At 39.0% G+C, this 19,409-nt stretch overlaps 2 protein-coding genes across 2 annotated transcripts; both read right to left on the bottom strand.

Moving 5' to 3' along the window:
• Positions 1 to 2,231: 2,231 nt before the first annotated feature.
• On the bottom strand, positions 2,232 to 7,922 carry LOC131321399 (serine carboxypeptidase-like 45). Its single transcript, XM_058352388.1, has 10 exons — positions 7,535 to 7,922; positions 7,011 to 7,112; positions 6,762 to 6,857; positions 6,236 to 6,328; positions 5,276 to 5,346; positions 4,749 to 5,030; positions 3,938 to 4,062; positions 3,375 to 3,467; positions 3,159 to 3,276; positions 2,232 to 2,509 (listed from the first exon to the last, which is right to left on the bottom strand). Exons 1-10 carry the CDS (start codon positions 7,782 to 7,784, stop codon positions 2,360 to 2,362), a joined length of 1,380 nt encoding a protein of 459 aa, XP_058208371.1. The 5' UTR covers positions 7,785 to 7,922; the 3' UTR covers positions 2,232 to 2,359.
• Positions 7,923 to 9,318: 1,396 nt separating this feature from the next.
• On the bottom strand, positions 9,319 to 17,733 carry LOC131319255 (conserved oligomeric Golgi complex subunit 8). The gene is made up of 12 exons (XM_058349429.1): positions 17,403 to 17,733; positions 17,141 to 17,293; positions 15,811 to 15,959; positions 14,592 to 14,669; positions 14,399 to 14,492; positions 14,201 to 14,275; positions 13,721 to 14,017; positions 12,761 to 12,828; positions 12,623 to 12,677; positions 12,279 to 12,417; positions 11,472 to 11,656; positions 9,319 to 10,121 (listed from the first exon to the last, which is right to left on the bottom strand). The coding sequence occupies exons 1-12, from the start codon at positions 17,532 to 17,534 to the stop codon at positions 9,831 to 9,833; spliced, it is 1,716 nt and encodes a 571-aa protein (XP_058205412.1). The 5' UTR covers positions 17,535 to 17,733; the 3' UTR covers positions 9,319 to 9,830.
• Positions 17,734 to 19,409: the final 1,676 nt, after the last annotated feature.

The following is a 19,409-nucleotide window of genomic DNA, read 5'->3' on the forward strand; positions in this document are numbered from 1 at the left end:
AATTCGACAGTACTCCATATACCATGCTGCTTGTTATTGGCATAGAAATTTCAACGTTATGTCAATACGAAAAATTATTGGGGGGCAATACAGAGTGGTATGATGTTTTATTGTGCTACTATACTTTTTAAATTTTGGGTATTTATAAAAAATATATTACAAGCTTAAATCCGCCCAAACCACATCCAAACCGATCCGACCGAACAACGCTCACGAACAGGTGGTGGATGAGGTAAGTATGAATGTGTGTGTTTTGATCTCTGATTTTTGGGTTTCAAAAAGCTTTTTAGAGCAGAATTGAACGTGCTTTATTTTGAAAAGTGTTACTCGATTAATGTAACATTTTTACAATTGCAAAGTTTTGGAAGCTTTTTAGATTTTTTCGAAGTACTTATGCTGTTTCAAATCCACCCAAACCGACCAAGCCGAACCGCCTAAACATTTGCGTGAGAGTTTTGCACTGAAAATCAGGACTTAACTCTCTTCCGTTTCAGCTCGTACTTCCAAAAGTACCGATCGTTAACAATGTTTGAACTTACCCAAAGAAAGGTTTTGGAACGCGGCGCCGAGACTCAAACACACAATCTAAGGAACTTAAGATATGGTACAACATTCTGTTAGAAATATGGTTTCTTAGAAAGATTTTTTGCAATCTTTGGGGCATAAAACCATTTTAAGATGTGAAAGAAATTGGGAAATTGGGTCTCGAAATTGATCGTTCGGTATGGAAGGAACCGCTCGTCTCGCTCGGGCTCGGGCTCGGGCTCGGGCTCGGGCTCAGACTTTGATTAAAATAAATTGGGCTTGGCTTGCCGGGGCCAAAGTTATTTTACTCTAGCCCAATTTAATTTCCAACGAACAGATGTGGCTGTTCGGTTTGAACCCAACCAGTGCACGCATATGCAACGTTGCAACAGTTGGATTTCCAATCATTGCATCCTCTCGTTTGTGACCCTTTATGAACCAATTTTGTACCCTTTCGGACAGGTTCTTGGTTACCTATAAATACATATTCATTCCAGCCATTTCCCGTATCCGAAAATCCATATAGCACACATACACTTCGCACATAGAGTCCGAGAGAGTTCTACATAGTTTTGTTCATGGGGCATGCATTCGGAGTGCTGCGTTTGTGTGTGTAAAGATCGTTGCATCCTAGGAAGCGGACGTCCATAATCGTGAGCACATTGGCGAAGGCGAAATCTGCTTTAAGGACACAGTGATCCATCGCTGGACTCGATCTTTTTCTTCTTCGTCGGTGTCTGCAATCTGTGAGTTGTATCTTCCTTTTACTGCTATTGTACGATCTGTTTTCCCATGGGATTAATTAATTTGTTCACACAGTTTCCATTAGCTTCTGACTTTGTTCCGATTACACACAAGTGTATTACATTAGTTTCTAATCTGTTTGTTATTTTCTAGTGCACAAAAGTATTACTCCATTCCTTACTAATTTTCCAACACATTCCACCACTGACCCACAAGGTTATTTTCATTGTATATTTACATATGAAAGGTCTCATTTTCAAATCCCACCTAGAGTCTCGAAAATCTCAAGATCGGGCCTGACCTTGAGTCTTGGAAACTCTCCGTGAAATCATGTCATATTTTGCTTTTCCAATATAATTAGAAACTATGTTGTCCTTTCTCTTTTTCTTTTTCGAGACTTTCTCTTGTGTTATAGGATTATGGTGTACTTAATACTAATAACACCAAAAAACATACGAGTATAAAGTGTTCTAAAGGAACATTTTAAGGGCCTGAAAATGCCTTACGATCAAAACATTGGCGTGTCCGTATCCGTACTTCTTAGATCATATGCACTTATTCCCATGTTTGTGGTTGCAGTTAGTTAACTTTTTCTCTCTCGCCCTTACGTGCGCATATTTGGTTCATTTTTTCCTACACCTCCTGACCTCCGTTTTTACTTGTTTCTTCATTTTTTAACCTCCGTTTCACTTCTTGTTTCTTCATATTTTTAACCTCTGTTTTTACTTCTTGTTTCTCCATTTTTACTTGTTTTTGTGGTAAATTCTTTGCATGATTGGTAAGAAAATAGTGTCTTCTTTTTTGGTAAGTAAAACAGTGTCTTCTTTACATTACAGTAACAGAAGTTTCTGTTGTTTTTCGCAGATGACCTCATACTTTCTGCTGAAGCGACGAAGTCTCAAGCCAGAGCGATGCGCCATACATTGTGCGAGTTTTGTAACATTTTGGTCACAGAGAGTTAATTAGTCTCAGTAAATCCCAGGTATTTGTGTCTCCGAAACCCTCTCGAGATGTCTTTGCCCTATAATAAAGTGAACATTACAATCACAGACATGTGGGTTTTAATCACTCAGTTTATTTGTGAATGCTCTCAAGCAGATAAAGGTAGAGGTTTTCCACCCAGAAATGTATTAAACAGAACAAGGGATCTCTCAGGCTGTGAAAATGGAGCTTCATGAGATGCTCCTCTAATGGTGGCAAAAGACAGGATATCTCCATATACCTGTGTCCATCCAGCAACCTGGTGATCAAAGGGAAAAACCAAATGGAAAATTATTGGCAGATTAGTAGCACCTTGATAACACTACCATTTTTTTTTTAAGGCAATAACAAATGGCGCGACTAGGGAAGAAGCCCTTATTGTCATGTTCACGGGAAATTGTAAGCGTAGATTTTGAAATTTTAGTGTTCGAAAAGCAAGGAGCTTGTACCAACTGCACTGGCACCCCACTTTGATAAAAGCTGAATTTGGGTACTTTTGAGACCTGACTTAGAATTCTAATTTATTTGAAAGTCTATTTTTATGTTTTTTGCAGCAAATATGCTAAATACTATCGACATTTACCGCTATTAAAACTTGAAAGTTATAATCTAAAATCTCATCAGTCTATTATTATACTACCGCTGGCCGTCCCGTGGATTCCTACTTTTGAAAGGGTGGATATTGAGAGGCAGGATCCTCTGTGCCGAAAACTCCTGTGCCTCTATGCTTCCCAGTCGTTTGATTTAAAACATCAAAAAAAAAAAAAAAAAACACAATCCAATAGCCTGAAAACCCCTCGACACAGAGGCACATGGGTTTTTTCTATATGAAGTCTCATTCAAAGAGCTATAATAACAGGACACGCACACACTAATTTTTGTTAAATAATTAAACATAAAAAGACTACCTGGCTCTCTTCAAACCAAACTCTGTATGGAACAGTGGTGTTCAATCCCAACTCCCTTGCCAATCCATTCACCAGTGTCCGTGTTCCGGTGAGCGGAATAACCGAATCTTGATCTCCACTGAAGTTTTTTAAATTTTCGGCGAAAGTTTCATGAAAATAGATTTTATGATTAATGAGATAGTATTATTAGATGATTTATGGAGCTAGGAAACTTACCTATAAACTAGGACCCGAATACCAGACTTGACGAGTGAAGCCAGAACGGGAATCGTTGGTATCTCTAGGTTTTGCATCTCATAATGGAGAACACTGTCGTCAAGAGTGTGAAAATAGTAAAACAATAGTAATTCGAGCAGTGATTCAGACATATACGTACAGGCGCATATCCGATCACAAAGTATTTCTGGAATCGTCCGATGTACGTGAATTTGACATTATGCACATCAAACACATACATATTGAACGACTTCCGACACAGATATGAGGCTGAGGTGAGCCCCATGCGCACATGAATTTTGTCACTTGGTTTCTCATCTAGGTTTCGGAGTCCCCAGAATTTCAATCATGTGGTAAACTGTATGCATGGATTTCCTATTAACACAGAACCTTGGTGCATGTGTGATTTTTTTTTTTTTTTTGTTGAGCCATAAGTTTGATTAATTCCAAGTGATTGGGACATAGGCTCGGTTTGGTTTGGTTAGCCATAAGTTTGATTAATATGTTGAAGTGGCTTATCTTTCTTTACGTTTTCTGCGACTTTAAAACAGGATTAATCTTACTCGCTGCAAACACTCCATCCGGTTACTCCAACAAGCCGCGCATGAAAGGCCTTCTGCACATCTTCCCGATTCAAGTAATTAACCGTTTCATCTTCTACACACACGTCGATCTTCTCTGTATCTTGCTGCAAATGAAACATCGAAATCATTGAAGCTGAAACATAAGAAGCACAAACACGGACAAGTGACACGACAAGACTAAATCAATAGGAACACAAACACCGCAGGACATGAAAAAAATAAATGAAACAGATATGATAAATACAAAGGTTCTAAACTAAAAAGGACACAGACACGGTAGGAACAAGACAAATAGAGAAACATATCATATGAACAACAGCACCTGTTCGTTGGTTTCGTCAGCTCGTGCCATGAGATGTTTGTTAATTCCTATAATGAGCGAAACCCTCGTTTTGTGTTGCTGAGACATGCGCCTAAGGAAAATTTTCTTTTATATTTTCAATTGTAATTGATACAAACATTGTGTCCGCTAATATCTATACTGCAGGATACCATTAAACCAACGAAGATATCTACAATAAGAACTAACATGGCTTCTACATAATTAAGAGAGACGATTCATCAAACGTACAACTTACGAGGCACAAGTGATGAATTTGCTATAAATATTTTGATTGTCAATAATCGAATAGCAAGTAGCATGTCTCATTCGTATCCCCCTTATGTCCCTGGCATACCGGTGTCCCTATCATGTTCGACACTTATACGGTCGGTGATCACTTAGGCATGTCGGTGCTTTGTAGACTGAAAATTCAAATAAACCGTAAGGACTAGAGATGGAGAACCTTACTAGTCGACTAAGAACCTGGGCTTGTGAACCAAGGGATGATAAGCAGATGTCTAGAGTGACATCGTATATGTCGACGAATTTACTGATCTCTCCTGAAGCCTGCTTAGATACTTGGGAACACACAGGGGTAAGAGCGTCATTTTCGGCCTGCCTTCTAATCTGAGAATAGTTGCATGCATTATTGAAGAGTTGATATGTATCATCAGATACAAGTCCATGAGACCATAAGTATTCTCCCTTGGAATTGAAATCAGTGTTGAATTCCAGAAGTGGATTCCCAATCTGCAAAATCACCCACCCTAGAGTCAAAATTTATTCCATTTGGGAACAAATTTTTTTTTTTACGAAAAGTCTAGGAACACACAACTTCGGGACACAACTGTGTTCGAAGCCGTCCGATGTATGCGGGACATCATGCATCAAATAGCTTCGGACGCAGTTGCGTCTGAAATTTTATTCGAAAGTTGTGTTCCTATATAGCATTGCTCATTATTTTTTAACAATCTCATTTTCTAGATTTCCCTTACAGCTATTCCCTTGATATTGAACTGGACTTTGGATTGGATAATGAGTTGTGCAAGTTGTGGAACATAGTGTCCTGCCAAGAAACAGAGTTAAAGTCATTTTGATTTGAAATTGACAATTGAGTGATTTAACTCTTTTAATTGGTTCTTTTTATAACTAATTGGTTCTTTTTATAACTCAGTTTCAGACCCAATTAATCGACTAATTCAAGGGTCGAATTCCACCATGGAGGGTCCAATTAAAGTCAAGTCAAAAGTTGCGTATGGAATAACTCAACACAAGAATTAATAGAACGCGGGTAGGATCGAAACCCAAACCAAAGGCTGGTTGAGACCCCGATTGTCAGGTGACTACAACTGCACTAACCCCTAGGCCTGGGAATTTGACTCTTTCCGTTGTTGCGTGTTTTGGAAGTAGGATTATAAACAAGTCAAGTCGAGCTCAGAAACAGGCTGTTGAAGTTCAGCTTGAAAACTTGGCAAGACAAATTCGAGTGACATGCTCGTTTTACAGCCTCGCTATTACCATTAAATCTTTCAAAGGAGGAATAGTAATCAATTTTGAATCTTAGGGTTGTCACAGTGGTGGTCACCTAGCAACCAATAACTTTAGGAAGCCTTTAGCTGGGGCTCGACTCTCAGTGCGTGCTATTAATACCTGTGTTGGGCCATTCATGACACTAATCGGGTTCCTGGTAGGCTGCTAGAAAACGTTGAGATTGATCATCCGAATTTGGCCCACTGGACCGAATACCCAAATCATAAAAGAAAGGAATCAATTCTTGTATTCGACCATATTTGACCGGCTGACGTCTCAGTTGGCAATGTAGAAAAATGACCAATTAAGTTAGCCCCAGTTGATTGTTTTACCGACGGGCAGTATAAAATATATGTGTACTATCTTAATTCAAAATCGGAATCGCAGTATTTCCCTTTTTCCAAATCCAAATCATGAATACATACCTCCATAGCTCTCCCCTGCAATGAAGAAGTCTGTGTTCTTGTATTCTGGGAATTTGTTGAACCAATTCTCAAGGAAGGCAAGATTGTCTCGTGCTAAAGAAAAAAGGCCAAAAACAACACCAATTGATTAAAATCTTTTTTGAAGCCAAAAACAACAGCAATGTTAAGTCATTAATAAAAAATAAAAAAAAGTCGGTGCTACTTTTGAAGAAAAAATCGTGTTTTTGAGCATAGTTTGTTAAGATTTTTGCATAAATTTAAAGAACTAATGAAAATTTTAAATTGGTGAGAAAAAAAACGTTAAAAAAATCGCATTGGTGAACCAAAATTATGAGTAGGCAATTCATATATCATTCAAAAGCTCGAAGGCGAGGATTACATCACAATAAACATAAGTGAGCCAAAACTATCAAAATCTAAGACAAGAGCTTCTGCACAAAGCTCTACAAGCTAACAGACTCTACGACACGTACTATCGAAACAGACAGCATTCTTGGAAGACTAGATTAAATCATTCAAGAAATACCTGTCATGTTGTCATCCACACTTGTATAGTAGGATGCATCAGTTGAATAAGAAAAACCAACTCCAGCCGGTGACTCCAAGTATAACATGTTTGCTTCTGTACAAAAATACAGAGAAATGAATTCATTGAGTCATTACTTATTTATAGAGATCTCTAGTTTTCTTTCATATCCATGAGCCAACAATTCACAACATACACACAAGAATGGCAGAGAGAGAGAGAAAGAGAGAGAGAGAGGACCATTATTACCTTTATTCCAGCTATAATTATTTTTGACCAAAATCTGGCCACTTGGTTTAAAAGGCCCATGCTCACAGAAAGCTCCAGCTCCAATGGATGAACAACCAGGTCCTAGAAAAATCAAAACTTTGACAAATTTCAATATTCGAAAAGGGTCCAATTACCCAGCTTTTGTTGGCGAGTTCCACCCCAAATCTTATATGAATGATCCGAACAGTTCATTTTATATAACACAATGTGTCTCATCACCTAAAAAATATCTTGACCAGATATCATTTAAGTACTTAATCCAGGTACATTTGTATCAGAATTCGGACTCTCTATGTCTTTAAGGCAATATTCGAATCAAGTACTTAATGACCTCGGGTAAAGATAATTCTTTGTCTGGATGAAGTGCAAATTGTGTCATATAACATGAATGATTTAGATTATCCAAATAAGATTGGGTGGGAATGCACCCAAACGGTATCGTCAACTGCCGAGAAGTCGAGTCCTAATTTAAATATTCTTGGGGGTTGGTGGTGATTGATTACCTCCATTTAACCAAAGAACGAGAGGCTTGGAAGCAGGGTCAGTCTCTGCTTCAACAAAGTAGTAGAAAAGAGCTCTGTCTTGCTTTTCATCAACAGTAATATACCCTCCAAATTGCTGGAAACTGACCTGTGGTTGACCTGGCAATATCTGAATTTTATCAGATTCAGATAGGGACTCAACTGTTATTAAACATACTATCTGAATTCCGTAGACTTCTGCTGCCATGATTAGCCATGCTTGAGTTAACATGGTAGAGAGAGAGAGAGAGAGAGAGAGAGAGAGAGAGAGGAATAGGAAAGACTTCTTTGGTGATTGACCAAAAAATAAAAAAGACTTCCTTGGTGTTGAAAAGGAGTGAAGCTAGGTGAAGGATTTTGTTTGGTTGTAAATTTGCATGTGTAGTTGTCTTTTCAGGAATACTCAATTGGCCCATGAGAGGGTGTGAACATGTGAACATCATTTGTCTGCCGAAAATGAAGACAATTTTGGTTCACTTATTGATGTGTCTTTTTACCCTTTTGAATTGATAAGCACCGGTCCCCTTGTGAACCCGCAACATTATTAAGCGCTTCCGAGTACCGTCATGTGAAGGTTTAGAATTTTTTTTCCCACCCCAAATTGATGTGATAGTTGCTACTATTTGTTTCCCGATAATGATGGTTTGTAGTGATTTTTATTTGTTGCCCTTAGTATATTTTGAGTGAATCGTAATCGTTATTTTAACATTCCAATAGAATACCAAGCAAATAAAATGGGACGAAGGAAATACTCGAAAGGAAAGAAACAGGAAGTGATTCTGTTTTTTTTTGTGTGTGTGTGTGTGTGTGTGTCAGACGGAATGGCATATTTGAGAGCAAAAGAAGAAAGTCATTACAACCGAGCTCCCAGCATAGGTAGAAACGTTCAAAACCCATAAAGGAGAAACTAGAGCTTAAGTCCTAAGGTGTCCAACACCTAGGCTGTCTGCAATCACATATTCCCTAACCGAGGAGTACACGAGCCGTAACAGTCAACTCTTCCTCTTGTTCGCAGTCTGATTAGCTTGTGGGTAAGTATGCCCGAGCTCAGAACTGGTGCGAATTAACAGCATTTTAGCATCCTCCACGGTGATTCTGTTCAGGTGATCCAGAGGGGCTCCTTCGTTTATCAGATTCACTGCTGTCATTGAGTCGGGCTCAATTTTGATGTTGGACATTCCCTGAGTAACGTTGCTTTCCAAGTGCCGAGTGGCTTATGCCCATTTTGAGTGTAGCCACAGTTCACACGCAGCAACACCTCCCCTAGGACCCCAGGCAGAAACAGCGAAGGGAGCCGAGGTTCCAGCTAGTTCTACCATGTAGGAGTGGTGGGTAGACTACGACACTAGGAATACGGAGTAGGGAGATAACATTTGGACGCCCAGCCTCGAGCACTTGGACCACAGAATATGTCTTGCATATCTACCAAACATTTCAACCTAGACCATGTAGCAACTACAAAATGGAGATCACCTCAGTCTAAAAGGCTAATTGTGCACATTCTCGGTGAACCAATTTGTGCGTAGTGAGAAGAGGCCTTGAGAAACATCATTGCGTCTAAACATAAAACATCATTGCATCTAGTCCTCTCGGAGACATTTTGCCGTCTTCTAACGATAATAGTAACATTCTCACTTTAGTGGTGAGTTCAGCGGATGTGTGAGATAATAGTCGAGAGAGTGTGAGTGAGAAACAGTTAAAAGTACAAGTATAAACGAAAATACCTGAAGCGTAACAAAAAATACCATATTACCCAACCATAGACAAAACCCACAAACATTCTCCTATTATTATTGGCTTGCAATGTTATTATAAACAAATTTCTGTGTATTAAAACCATTTTGCAGTGACATATCATTGAATTTCTCTACTTATGTGTACAATTACACTCCAATTGTCACGTCAATGAAAAATTTGTGTGCCCCACAATAGCCACCAAAAAGAACCTAAAGGACTCAGAAACACTGCTTTTTCATCCCATCTAGGAAATCAACGGGTCCTATAATTTCTCGCTTCAGAAGAAAAGATATACTAACAGTATTTACCTTCTCGTTGGTGAGTCGAAGTGGGCTTCCCTACTTTCAAATATCTGACGAGTAGGAGTTTTAGAATTACGAACAACTTTTTTTGAGTACAAGTAGGATACGCAGCCGAGGTTCAAACCCTAGCAGATGAGCATAACGTGAAGCCTCTAACCATCAGGCAACCCTTCAGTTCAATGACAAGGGCAGAACTAACAACTTTCCAAAACTATAACATGGGCTTCTAAAAGCACACTTCATGCATTCGCAGGCTTTTCCTCAGTTTGGAGAGTGATGTTTTCTTCCTTATCATCCACGTTGGAACTCTCCGCAGTCTGTTCGGCATTAGGCATAACTCCATTTTCCACCACATCTGGACTGCCATTTTCAGATACACTTTTTCCCTCCTCATTCTGGATTGGCTTCGGTAGAGCCTTTGCTGCCAATAGGCGCCCAATCCCATCAAATAAATTCTTGGCATCTGAAATAAGAGCAGCTCCGCCAGGGTAACAGCGACCAAAGCACGTAGCACAATGTGGATAAGCGACCTGAGAAGGATCCATGGATGTAAACTTGACTGATAATGAGATTTTACCAATAAAAATCAGCACAAGGAACCGTTTGGATTCATTGATTTGCAACGAGATTTAGCATCAGTTGCCCAAAAAGTTGAACTCATCTTTCTATTTTATATCTCAGGTCTAGGTTTCACAAAGGGATTTGAGATTGACTAAAGTGACTGTTAGAAATATTAAGTATTTTGATTTTTGATGATTTCATACTTGACACAAAAATTGATTTTGTATAAGACTCTTAATCGGAAATGTGTATGTGTTAGATACACATCCACGTTTTGGATTAACTTTGCAGTGCAGCACTTTGTGGCTTTTCGATTAAGACCAGCAGTCGACTGGCCATTTGCCACTGATAGACTGGTCCCTGAAGGAGACAACAGGTTGATTCCACGTATATAACCGAATTTAATTCATGATTTAAAGTTGTTGCAAGGGATATTCATCCGTCATTCTTGATTCATCCGAAGACTTTGTTCAACCGTCATCAACGTTCATCTTCTCAATGTTCTCATCTGCATATACAGGCCATCATCTGAAGAAGCGCTATAGAGAATTTGCAATGAAGAAATACCCCGTCAAGTATTCATCTTCTTCTTCATACTCCTTGAATCATTATCCATAATATTCCGTTGTAAGAATTCAGAGGGCTTAATTGTTCAAATCCAATCTTTTTAGAGAATTGTCTGAAACTCCATATGAGTTTTATTGTATAGAGAATTTGCACATCCTCTGAGAACTCCAGAATAGGGCTTCTGCTCCAAAACTATGTATTGTTCGTCCTACTGTGAACTGCTTCATAGAGTTTGTTTAAGAAAACTCTAGCCGTTCGGCTGGCTCCTCAGGAAAGGTAGTGATGTGTAAGGGTTTGATTGGTGCCCTGACGCCGATCATCTGATAGTGACAAATTTTAAACCCAAGGCAGTGGATGTAGGCTCGGCCGAACCACTATAAATCTCTGCTTACACTCTCTCTCTCTCTCCTTAACTCCTTTACTTTCAGTACTTTATATTTATGTTCTGTCCTACCTTAATCTCTTTATTTTTATTTTTATTTTGCTCAGCACCTTAATCTCTTATTAGTATTTCAACTACTAGTTTTGATTTTAGAAATCAATACACCCCATCCAACCCCCCTTCTCTTGGGTTGCCTCTAGGCAACATTGACCACATATTTGCTTAGTACTTATTACTGTTTGTATTTGACCCTCCACTTGGGAAATTTTATCTCCCAATCGTGAACCTTCATAGTTCATACAATTTTCCAATGTTCAACTTCAAATCCCTCATGTGAAATCCACCAATCAAAATGGAGGTAGAGCATTACCTCAAGGAATGCTCGGCAAAGGGAAAGGAAAAGTATGGATTCATTCTCCCTGAGCATCCTAGTTGTATTGTACCGAAGTAAAGAATCAGAAACAGATTGCAACCCCTTGGCTAATTCTTGAGAAAGCATATGCTTCAAGCTTATTGGGGCACAGGGACGCAATTCGTTCATTGCCGCAGACACACCTGCAAGCATTACACAGAGAAGCGACGCCAAATTATTAGCATTGGCAGTAAGATTTGCGAAAATCTAGTTCAACTATATGACTAGAACTGCCAAAAAAACAATGATAAAACTTAAAAGTTAGCAACTATGAAAACCAGCATGCCTGGTATACCGTATTCCACTAAATAGATATTAGTGTTGGATACAAGTCTAAGTTTTGAACCACCAGGAATGGTCTCCATATCCGTGAGGACATGCTGGGACATGCCCGGGCGCATATGGAACATGCCACGTGGCATGTCCTATTCATGTTATTAAATTCATGCAGGGGACACACCGGGGGCGTGCATGTCCTATTCATGTTAGTAAATTCATGCAGGGGTCACACCAAAGACACGTTGGAGACGCGTGTCACAAGTTAGACATGGGTGGGTCCATGACAAGGCTTTATTAATAACTATAAAAACTTAGTCAGGGGTTTCAGTTAAGATATTAAAAATATATGACAAACAGTCCAAGGAGTTACTCAAAACTGCCGAGTCCATTGACTCATTGAGTATCAAGAACAGCACATAGAAATTATTTGCGAGAGGGAGAGATCTCAGGCCTAATAAACATAGTTCCAATATCTGTACAACGTACCATTTACAAACACAGCAAGAGGTGGATGTTCCATCAGACTTGAAGGAGGAGTCACATCTTCCAGGCTATCTTCACCAAAGCTATTCGCTGGAAAGCCAATTGCTGGTAAGGGGACCCAGCGATGTGAATCCAAGACTAGCTGGAATGAAACAAGATATTAATTGCCAAGCACCACAGATAGGCTGCTTGCTCAGGAAAAAATTCTAACCTAAGAAGCTAATCTAAATGCCAATTGAAATTAGACTTCACAAAATCACCAATATATATTTTGCTTGATTCAGAAGAAGACAAGAACGGAACATTTGTGAAACTTATATTGTGATTTTAGCCACTTGACATCATACCTGAAAATTTTGAACAGCTGTATTCATATTTCTTGAGAACAAGTTAAGAACAGCCCTGTATGATTAACAAAATCAAGATATATCCAACAGGACTTCAACAAAAGATCAAACACAGCAACAAAGAATCAAATGCTTTACTCTTCAAAAAGTGAGGGAAGCAAGCCCCGGAAATCCAATCCGACCCAACCAAGACCCATGGCACAATACTGTCAAGTAACAAATCAGAAGGTTTAAATTAGAATCAGGATGCATAGTCAACTGCAAGAAAAAGAAGCAAAATAAAAGACTACAGACAAAATAGGTCCAACATTTGAGTAGGATAACCGTGACGCATGAAGAATGGATACTATATTTTTGGGTGCCTTAGTTGGGTCCGAACTGTCCAACACATACCTAGGACACCGATGTAGTATATACGTGATCAACAAGCAACATTGTGTACCCTATATTCTATTATAAATGGGTTCATTGAAAACAAACCTACCCTATGTCCAAACATTGTGAATAACTCTTCTTTGTTGCATTACTACAATAGCAAGTTCCTAGAACATGTGTTCCAAATTACTTTTATGAGGAATCGTATGTGTGTGGTGGGCGGCTACTTCTTACTATGAGTATCAGTACAGTTAAGCAGCAACGAATTCTATGTACATCACCTACCATTATAACAATTGGTTTTTATGGCCCACCTTTTCACCGAACACCCATGTGAAGCATATCTATTGTTTGATAGCGACATAGCTACCAAATCATGTATTCTGAATTGCATACATTCTAATAATCCCATGTACCACAAAAAACAAATCCAGTAAATCACCACCAGTACTTCGTCTACTTGTTTATTGCTCCTCATTTTCTTAAACAGGTGCAGTCAGGAATTGCAAGCATGAAAAGTGAAAACATAACAGCATGAAGCTATGTAAAGTGAATTCACCAATGAATTTCTAGATAGAAAACAGAGGAAAACCAAGCCAATAACGTCCAAATTTCTCATCACAGGTAACCCAGCCAGCAATATTTACGTACTCACAGTCTTCCATGAAAAAATAATCAAGTTGACAATGATATGCAATAATACAAACCAAAACTAGTTCTTACCATGCATTGGTCCAGGATGTTTGACAAAGACCCGCCTTCAGTTATTCTTGGGAGCATGACCTTGAGTGTTTTAAGGTGAGTGGTAATTTGATGCATTGCCCAGCTAAACAAAAGGCCCCCTTCATAGTTTTCTTCACTTCCCGATGTATCATCCGCAAATATAGCTCGGTATTGGTTAACAACATCAAAAAGATGCATCCTTTGACAGTTTACCATCCCTTTTAAGTACTCATAAGCATTTCTCTGGTCTAAGTCATCAAGAATTGCAGTAAGCCATGCTTCTCGGCATCTTAAGAACTGTAAGACAACTAATCAAGGTCAGAAAAAGGTACCTTAGAAGCAGACAAACATGAATTGTCTGATTTCAAAAGAAGAACAAGAAGAAAAAGACAAACATGTGACAATAGACAAAAACACACGGCGGACTAAAATGCACATTCAAAAAATTTTGTTGTAGACATTAAGCTTTGGCAGACCCACCTGTAGGCGCATTTCATATTCATTAAAAACTCCTATGCGACGTAAATATCCGATGATGCGGAGACATTCTGGCAACTGCAATACACAAGGGTTAATTAAAAGGGTCAGCAACTTCAGAAATTATACGTATAGATGAATCATGCTGAACCAGATCCACATCGTAAACATATTCTTTGGTAAGCCCAGCATCAAGTGTACCTGGATGTTGGATCTAAGTTTTTGGAGAAGCTGAGAAAGAAGAGATTGAGTGGTCTGCTTGACCTCTGCAGCAAGGGCCTGAATAACAGGTAACCTTTGAAGGAAACAGATAGAGGAAGGGGGGGTAAAAACAAAAAGCTCAGTAGGCATCCTTTACAAGGCCAACAGCAGAAATAAGACAAGGAGGACTCACTTAGGGTGCATTGCGTACAGTTTGCAAACAAAGGCTTCTAAGTCCAGAGCTTCATCGTAATTTCCATTCCTCACACATCTGCAGGAGAGATGATAAATAATCGTTCCAGCATAGTAAGACAGCATCCACTATTGCATGCATTTTCCTTGCAACTGTGGCATTACGAGAGAATAAAACCTTGCAAGTTCGATATTTTCTGTTTCTATTCGTTGTAATTTAAGATGTATCACGTATGTCTTTCTCATTGCGCCTCATTGGTGTACCAAACTTTAAAGATTCCACTTTATTTTCCAATAAAAACGTTAATACCATCCTTAGCGCTCTCAAGTACCAACCTCAATAATAAGTTCTAGCTTTCTTATGGAATAGAGAATGAAAAATCTCATCAAAACCACATTGCGAGCCTCATTAAGAGCAGCATCCATATTGGATGCTCTGTCGGTCACAAACTTACAAGGCTTGTTCAACAACTCTGGATTCATGCAAGACCAGGGCCAAAGCCTCTCCATGGCAAACCAAAGATAATCCAAACAGTATTTTCAAAAGGGAAAAAATGGTTTCAAAATATTTTTACAAATGGAAAATGGAAAAGAAAGAAATCAGTGGTCGCAGCAAGAAGCAACAGCACTAGTGGCATGTATATTACCATCATCCACAAAACATTTGTTCAAGTTTCATCTTCCTCATAATAGAATTAATTTGTAGTATAAAATTAGGTAAACCCCAGAACATTTACTAAGCAAGAAAGCAAAAGGAAAAAAACCAACCTAAAACTGTGTGATACCTACTTTGACATTAAGACCTGCCTAAACCCAAGTGTGGCAGCTTGCCATACGAGCATCCCTGCACCACCTGGTGGTGCATGCATGAAGCAGTTCCAGGGGTTTAGGACAAGTTATCGATGCTATTCACCAAGTGCGGCAGCTTCCAACTGGTCCATGTTATGTTCACCGAAATTGTGTTTGGGCTAAGGTAGTAGACATCTGTTCAGGGTGTTCAACCTAAGGTTTTGAGACATTCCCGAACGCAATGGTAGCATCTACTTTCAGAGATTATCCCTCTAACAACAAGAAATTGATCTGGTTAAATGCAGAAGAATTATCACGAAATGCGATCTTCCTATCAACTGACTTACCATTTTAGAACAAGGCTACAAAATGTTCCTTTTTTTTCACCATGTTACTGAAGAGAAAAAACATGCATTGTGTCAACCACTTACGTGTCCATAAGCTGAGGAATTTCAAGCAAGTCAAGCAAAGTACTATGATTGGCTAGTAATGTCTGGTTCAACTTTCTCTTCTCCAAAATATGTTCTGCAGAGTCAAGGAACTCATTGCAACCAGATGTAAGCTTTGGGATTTCAGCTATCTGCAACGGCAAGAAAGGTAAGTATTTGCGCACATAATTCAGTACTAATAAAGAAAATGTAGTATAGATTGTTAATCAAATCCATAATTTTCACAGATTGTCTAGAGGGCAATAGTACCAATAGTTCTCTATTGTCAATGATGAATCTAAGATGCAAAGCTTATAAGCAAACAACCCAAGGCATTATCAATAATCAGGTCGCTTGCATCGAGCTGAAATTGATGCAAAAAGTTGAAAAAAATGAAGATGGGAAAATTTAGGCAAATATCGGCTCAAATTGTTTTGAGATATGGGCTCAAGATTGTTATGCAAAAAGTTGACAATTCAGAAGCATGAAGATGGGAAGCCAAGCAATTGCATTGTTAAACTGAGATCAACGAATAAAGGTATATACTCATTTTACTTAAATAACGTATAACAAAGAGGATCACGAGAATAAGCGACAGAAAATTGGTATTGGAAGCAAATACAAAGCTGAATTTGGCGCTAATCAGAAAGGCAGAAAACAAAATTGAGACACCTATTAATTTCCCACCCACACTTGTCCAACCATACCAATACAAAACAAACCAAGCATATACTCATCCTCCTACAATATAATACCCTAAACAAACCATCTATCCCTCGTCCCCTTCTACACTATCTACCCCTCTATCATATCCCCTTATGCTGACAAACGGCCCAGTAAGGTCTTGAACTTGGCTACGGAAAACAAAGACAATGCATTGCAATTCAAAAGAAAAAAGAAATTGACCAATTTTACCAAAGAAGGCATAAACTTACTATATCCCCCCGCTATCATATCCCTCTAAACGAACCATTCATCCCTCATCCCCTTCTACCCTATCTTCCCCTCTGTCATATCCCCTTTATAACGACAAACAGCCCGTTAAGTTCTTGAATCGACTACAGGGGTGTCTCCGCTAAACTAAATGGATTAAAAAGCTCATGTTTTCACGGATTTTTAGGCAAGTCATTCTCCTCACATACATCAACTAAAACACTATTTAGCGGAAACAACTTTGACTAATGCCATTAGCCTGTAGTCCAATAATATAGCGGAAACGCATCCTACCAAAAAACAAAGACCCTGCATCGCAATTCGAAAGAAGAAGGGGGGGGGGGGGGGGGGGGGGGGGGGGGGTAATGCCCAATTTTACCAAATAAAAGCATAAAATTACCATTGATTCGAGGTGTTTGTCGATGGAGGAAACCTCCTCTCTAATAGCAACCAATGCATCCGCGGCAGAGATGAAGGCACGGTAGTTTGCAACCGCCACCTCTTGCATCTGCCGCTGGATTCTCTCTCCGTCCACCCGTAGAAGCTCTGGCTCCTACATAATTCAATCATAAATATCGAAAACAAGCACATGCAGTGAAGTGCAAAAATATGAAACTTGGAGAGAGAGAGAGAGAGAGAGAGAGAGAGAGAGAGAGAGGGACCTTGTGGAGGCGATCGAGGGTGAAGGAGAGGAGTTCAGAGACGTAAGGTTGTTGAGAGACGGAGGCGAGGGGGAGGAGGCCGGAAACGGCGCCGTTCCCATCCGGTGGAGATTGGGACTCCGTCATCGCCATTTTGAATGCTGTAGTCAATACTGGTTCGAGCTATGCACTGACACTGTGTTGTTCGAAATCAGTGCTGGAAAGGAAATTGAACGAAAAACAAACGTCGATCTTCTCTCTGGATCTCTCTCGCGCAACAGCTTTGATTCCTTTGAACCTTCAGTGAGTTCGTGATCTCTCTCTCTCTCTCCTCTCTCTCTCTCTCTCTCTGAATAGATCTGAGCATCCCAATCTCCAGAGCTTAATTAAGTCTTACCCCTTTAACTATTGTAACTTTTCAAATTAGCCTCTGAAGTAATAAAATTCGACACTTCACTATCTAAACCTCTCAAGTCTAAGTTCTCAATCTCAAGGAGGCCCAAGATATGCTTCACTTCTGATATTCTAAGGTTTATAACAAGCTGATTTTCTATGCTCTCGCAAGTCTGAAACATACCGATGAGAATGTAGCGATCATGTACATATCGGCGTGCGAGGCTCACTTACGGATCTCACACAAATAATTTAAACTGTTCATTAATTTTGAAATTTTTTTTGAGTGACCTTTAAAAAAATTATCTCAATCGGGTAGCTACAAGTGTTTGATCTAACGTTTCGATTTTTCATTCAGAATATTTCTAAATTAATGAACGGATCAAATTATTTGTGTGAGACCCGCACGCCAATATCTACATGGTCGGTACATTCTCATCGGTACCAGTAGAAGGGTTGTTCGATCTGAACATTTTTTAACAACATAAGATTTTAATTAAACAGAAAAAAAAATGTAGTTTAGCCTTTACAAGAGCCTTCCCAAACTAACTCAAACCGGTGTTCGGACAAATAAGCCATTTTGGCTTATTTTTTGTCCTTATTCAAATTTTTTTCGTATCACTTGGCTTATTATCATTTTTTGGGGATTATTGCATCCTCACGACAAAAGGAATCTAAAAAGTAAAAATTTTTGACCGAAATTCAATTTTTTTTGAATAAAGATGAAAGTAAATCAATAAGCCAATTTTTTCGTCTTTATTCAAAAAAAAATTGGATTTCAGTCAAATTTTTTTACTTTTTAGATTCCTCTTGTCGTGAGGATGTAATAATCTCCAAAAAAATGATAATAAGCCAAGTGATACGAAAAAAATTTGAATAAAAACAAAAAATAAGCCACTGTGGCTTATTTGTCCGAACGGGGCTAGAAATTAAGCTTAAGTTTTCATGTACTCATGCTCAAGTAGTTCGTCACCGATATCTAGCCTTTGTATAGTTCCTTTTCTCTTGATGAACCAAACAAGTGAAAAGATTCCTCCATGACCTTCTCTTTTCATCCCCTTCTAAGTACGGTAATACTCCTACTTATACTGGGCCGGTCTTGGGCCTAGGCCCACCAGGCGGTGGCCTCGCCAAAAAGTCCAGAAATTAGGACCCCTCACCATTATAGGTTAACATAGTATACTAGGAGTCTTTAGGCCCAACATTTGTACCCAAAACTAATTTAACTGAGTGAGGCCATTCAAAAATTAGGGCCCAAATGTTTTTGTAAGCCCAATTTGGCCAATTCCTGAACTCTTACTTTTAAAAGGAAAAAAAATACAGTGTAATTTTATTAGAAACAAACCCAGTCTGCTTCTCTCACCCCAAAATTTCATCTCCTTCTTGTGGGTTGTGGCTTTAACCCTCAAATTCCAAATCAAAGTAAACCCCCAAAATACTTTTAGCACTTGAAGAGGTAAAAACGTGATACAACATGTAAGAACCGATTTTCACGACAAAGAATAAATCTACCATTTAAATTTGATATTTTGATTTAGTATCGCTGTCGGATTGCTTTCTTGCCTCTCGGAATCCTCTTTTCATTCCAGGTATGGCTATGGGCATTAGTTATTGTAATGTAAAATAATTTTTGTG

The sequence above is a fragment of the Rhododendron vialii genome, chromosome 3a, assembly GCF_030253575.1.
Source record: "Rhododendron vialii isolate Sample 1 chromosome 3a, ASM3025357v1".
Taxonomy (NCBI): Eukaryota; Viridiplantae; Streptophyta; class Magnoliopsida; order Ericales; family Ericaceae; genus Rhododendron; species Rhododendron vialii.

What these genes read in the sequence shown, in the direction of transcription:
- LOC131319255 (XM_058349429.1), bottom strand. Translation starts at nt 17,534, where the DNA reads ATGGCGATGACGGAGTCCCAATCTCCACCGGATGGGAACGGCGCCGTT. An exon ending in ATTCCTCAGCTTATGGACAC is followed by an intron (nt 14,670 to 15,810) that starts GTAAGTGGTTGA and finishes TCTCTCCTGCAG; the next exon opens with ATGTGTGAGGAATGGAAATT. An exon ending in AATATGAAATGCGCCTACAG is followed by an intron (nt 14,018 to 14,200) that starts GTGGGTCTGCCA and finishes GTTGTCTTACAG; the next exon opens with TTCTTAAGATGCCGAGAAGC.
- LOC131321399 (XM_058352388.1), bottom strand. Translation starts at nt 7,784, where the DNA reads ATGTTAACTCAAGCATGGCTAATCATGGCAGCAGAAGTCTACGGAATT. An exon ending in TGTGGATGACAACATGACAG is followed by an intron (nt 6,329 to 6,761) that starts GTATTTCTTGAA and finishes TTTTTTCTTTAG; the next exon opens with CACGAGACAATCTTGCCTTC. An exon ending in TTTGGTTTGAAGAGAGCCAG is followed by an intron (nt 2,510 to 3,158) that starts GTAGTCTTTTTA and finishes TTTGATCACCAG; the next exon opens with GTTGCTGGATGGACACAGGT.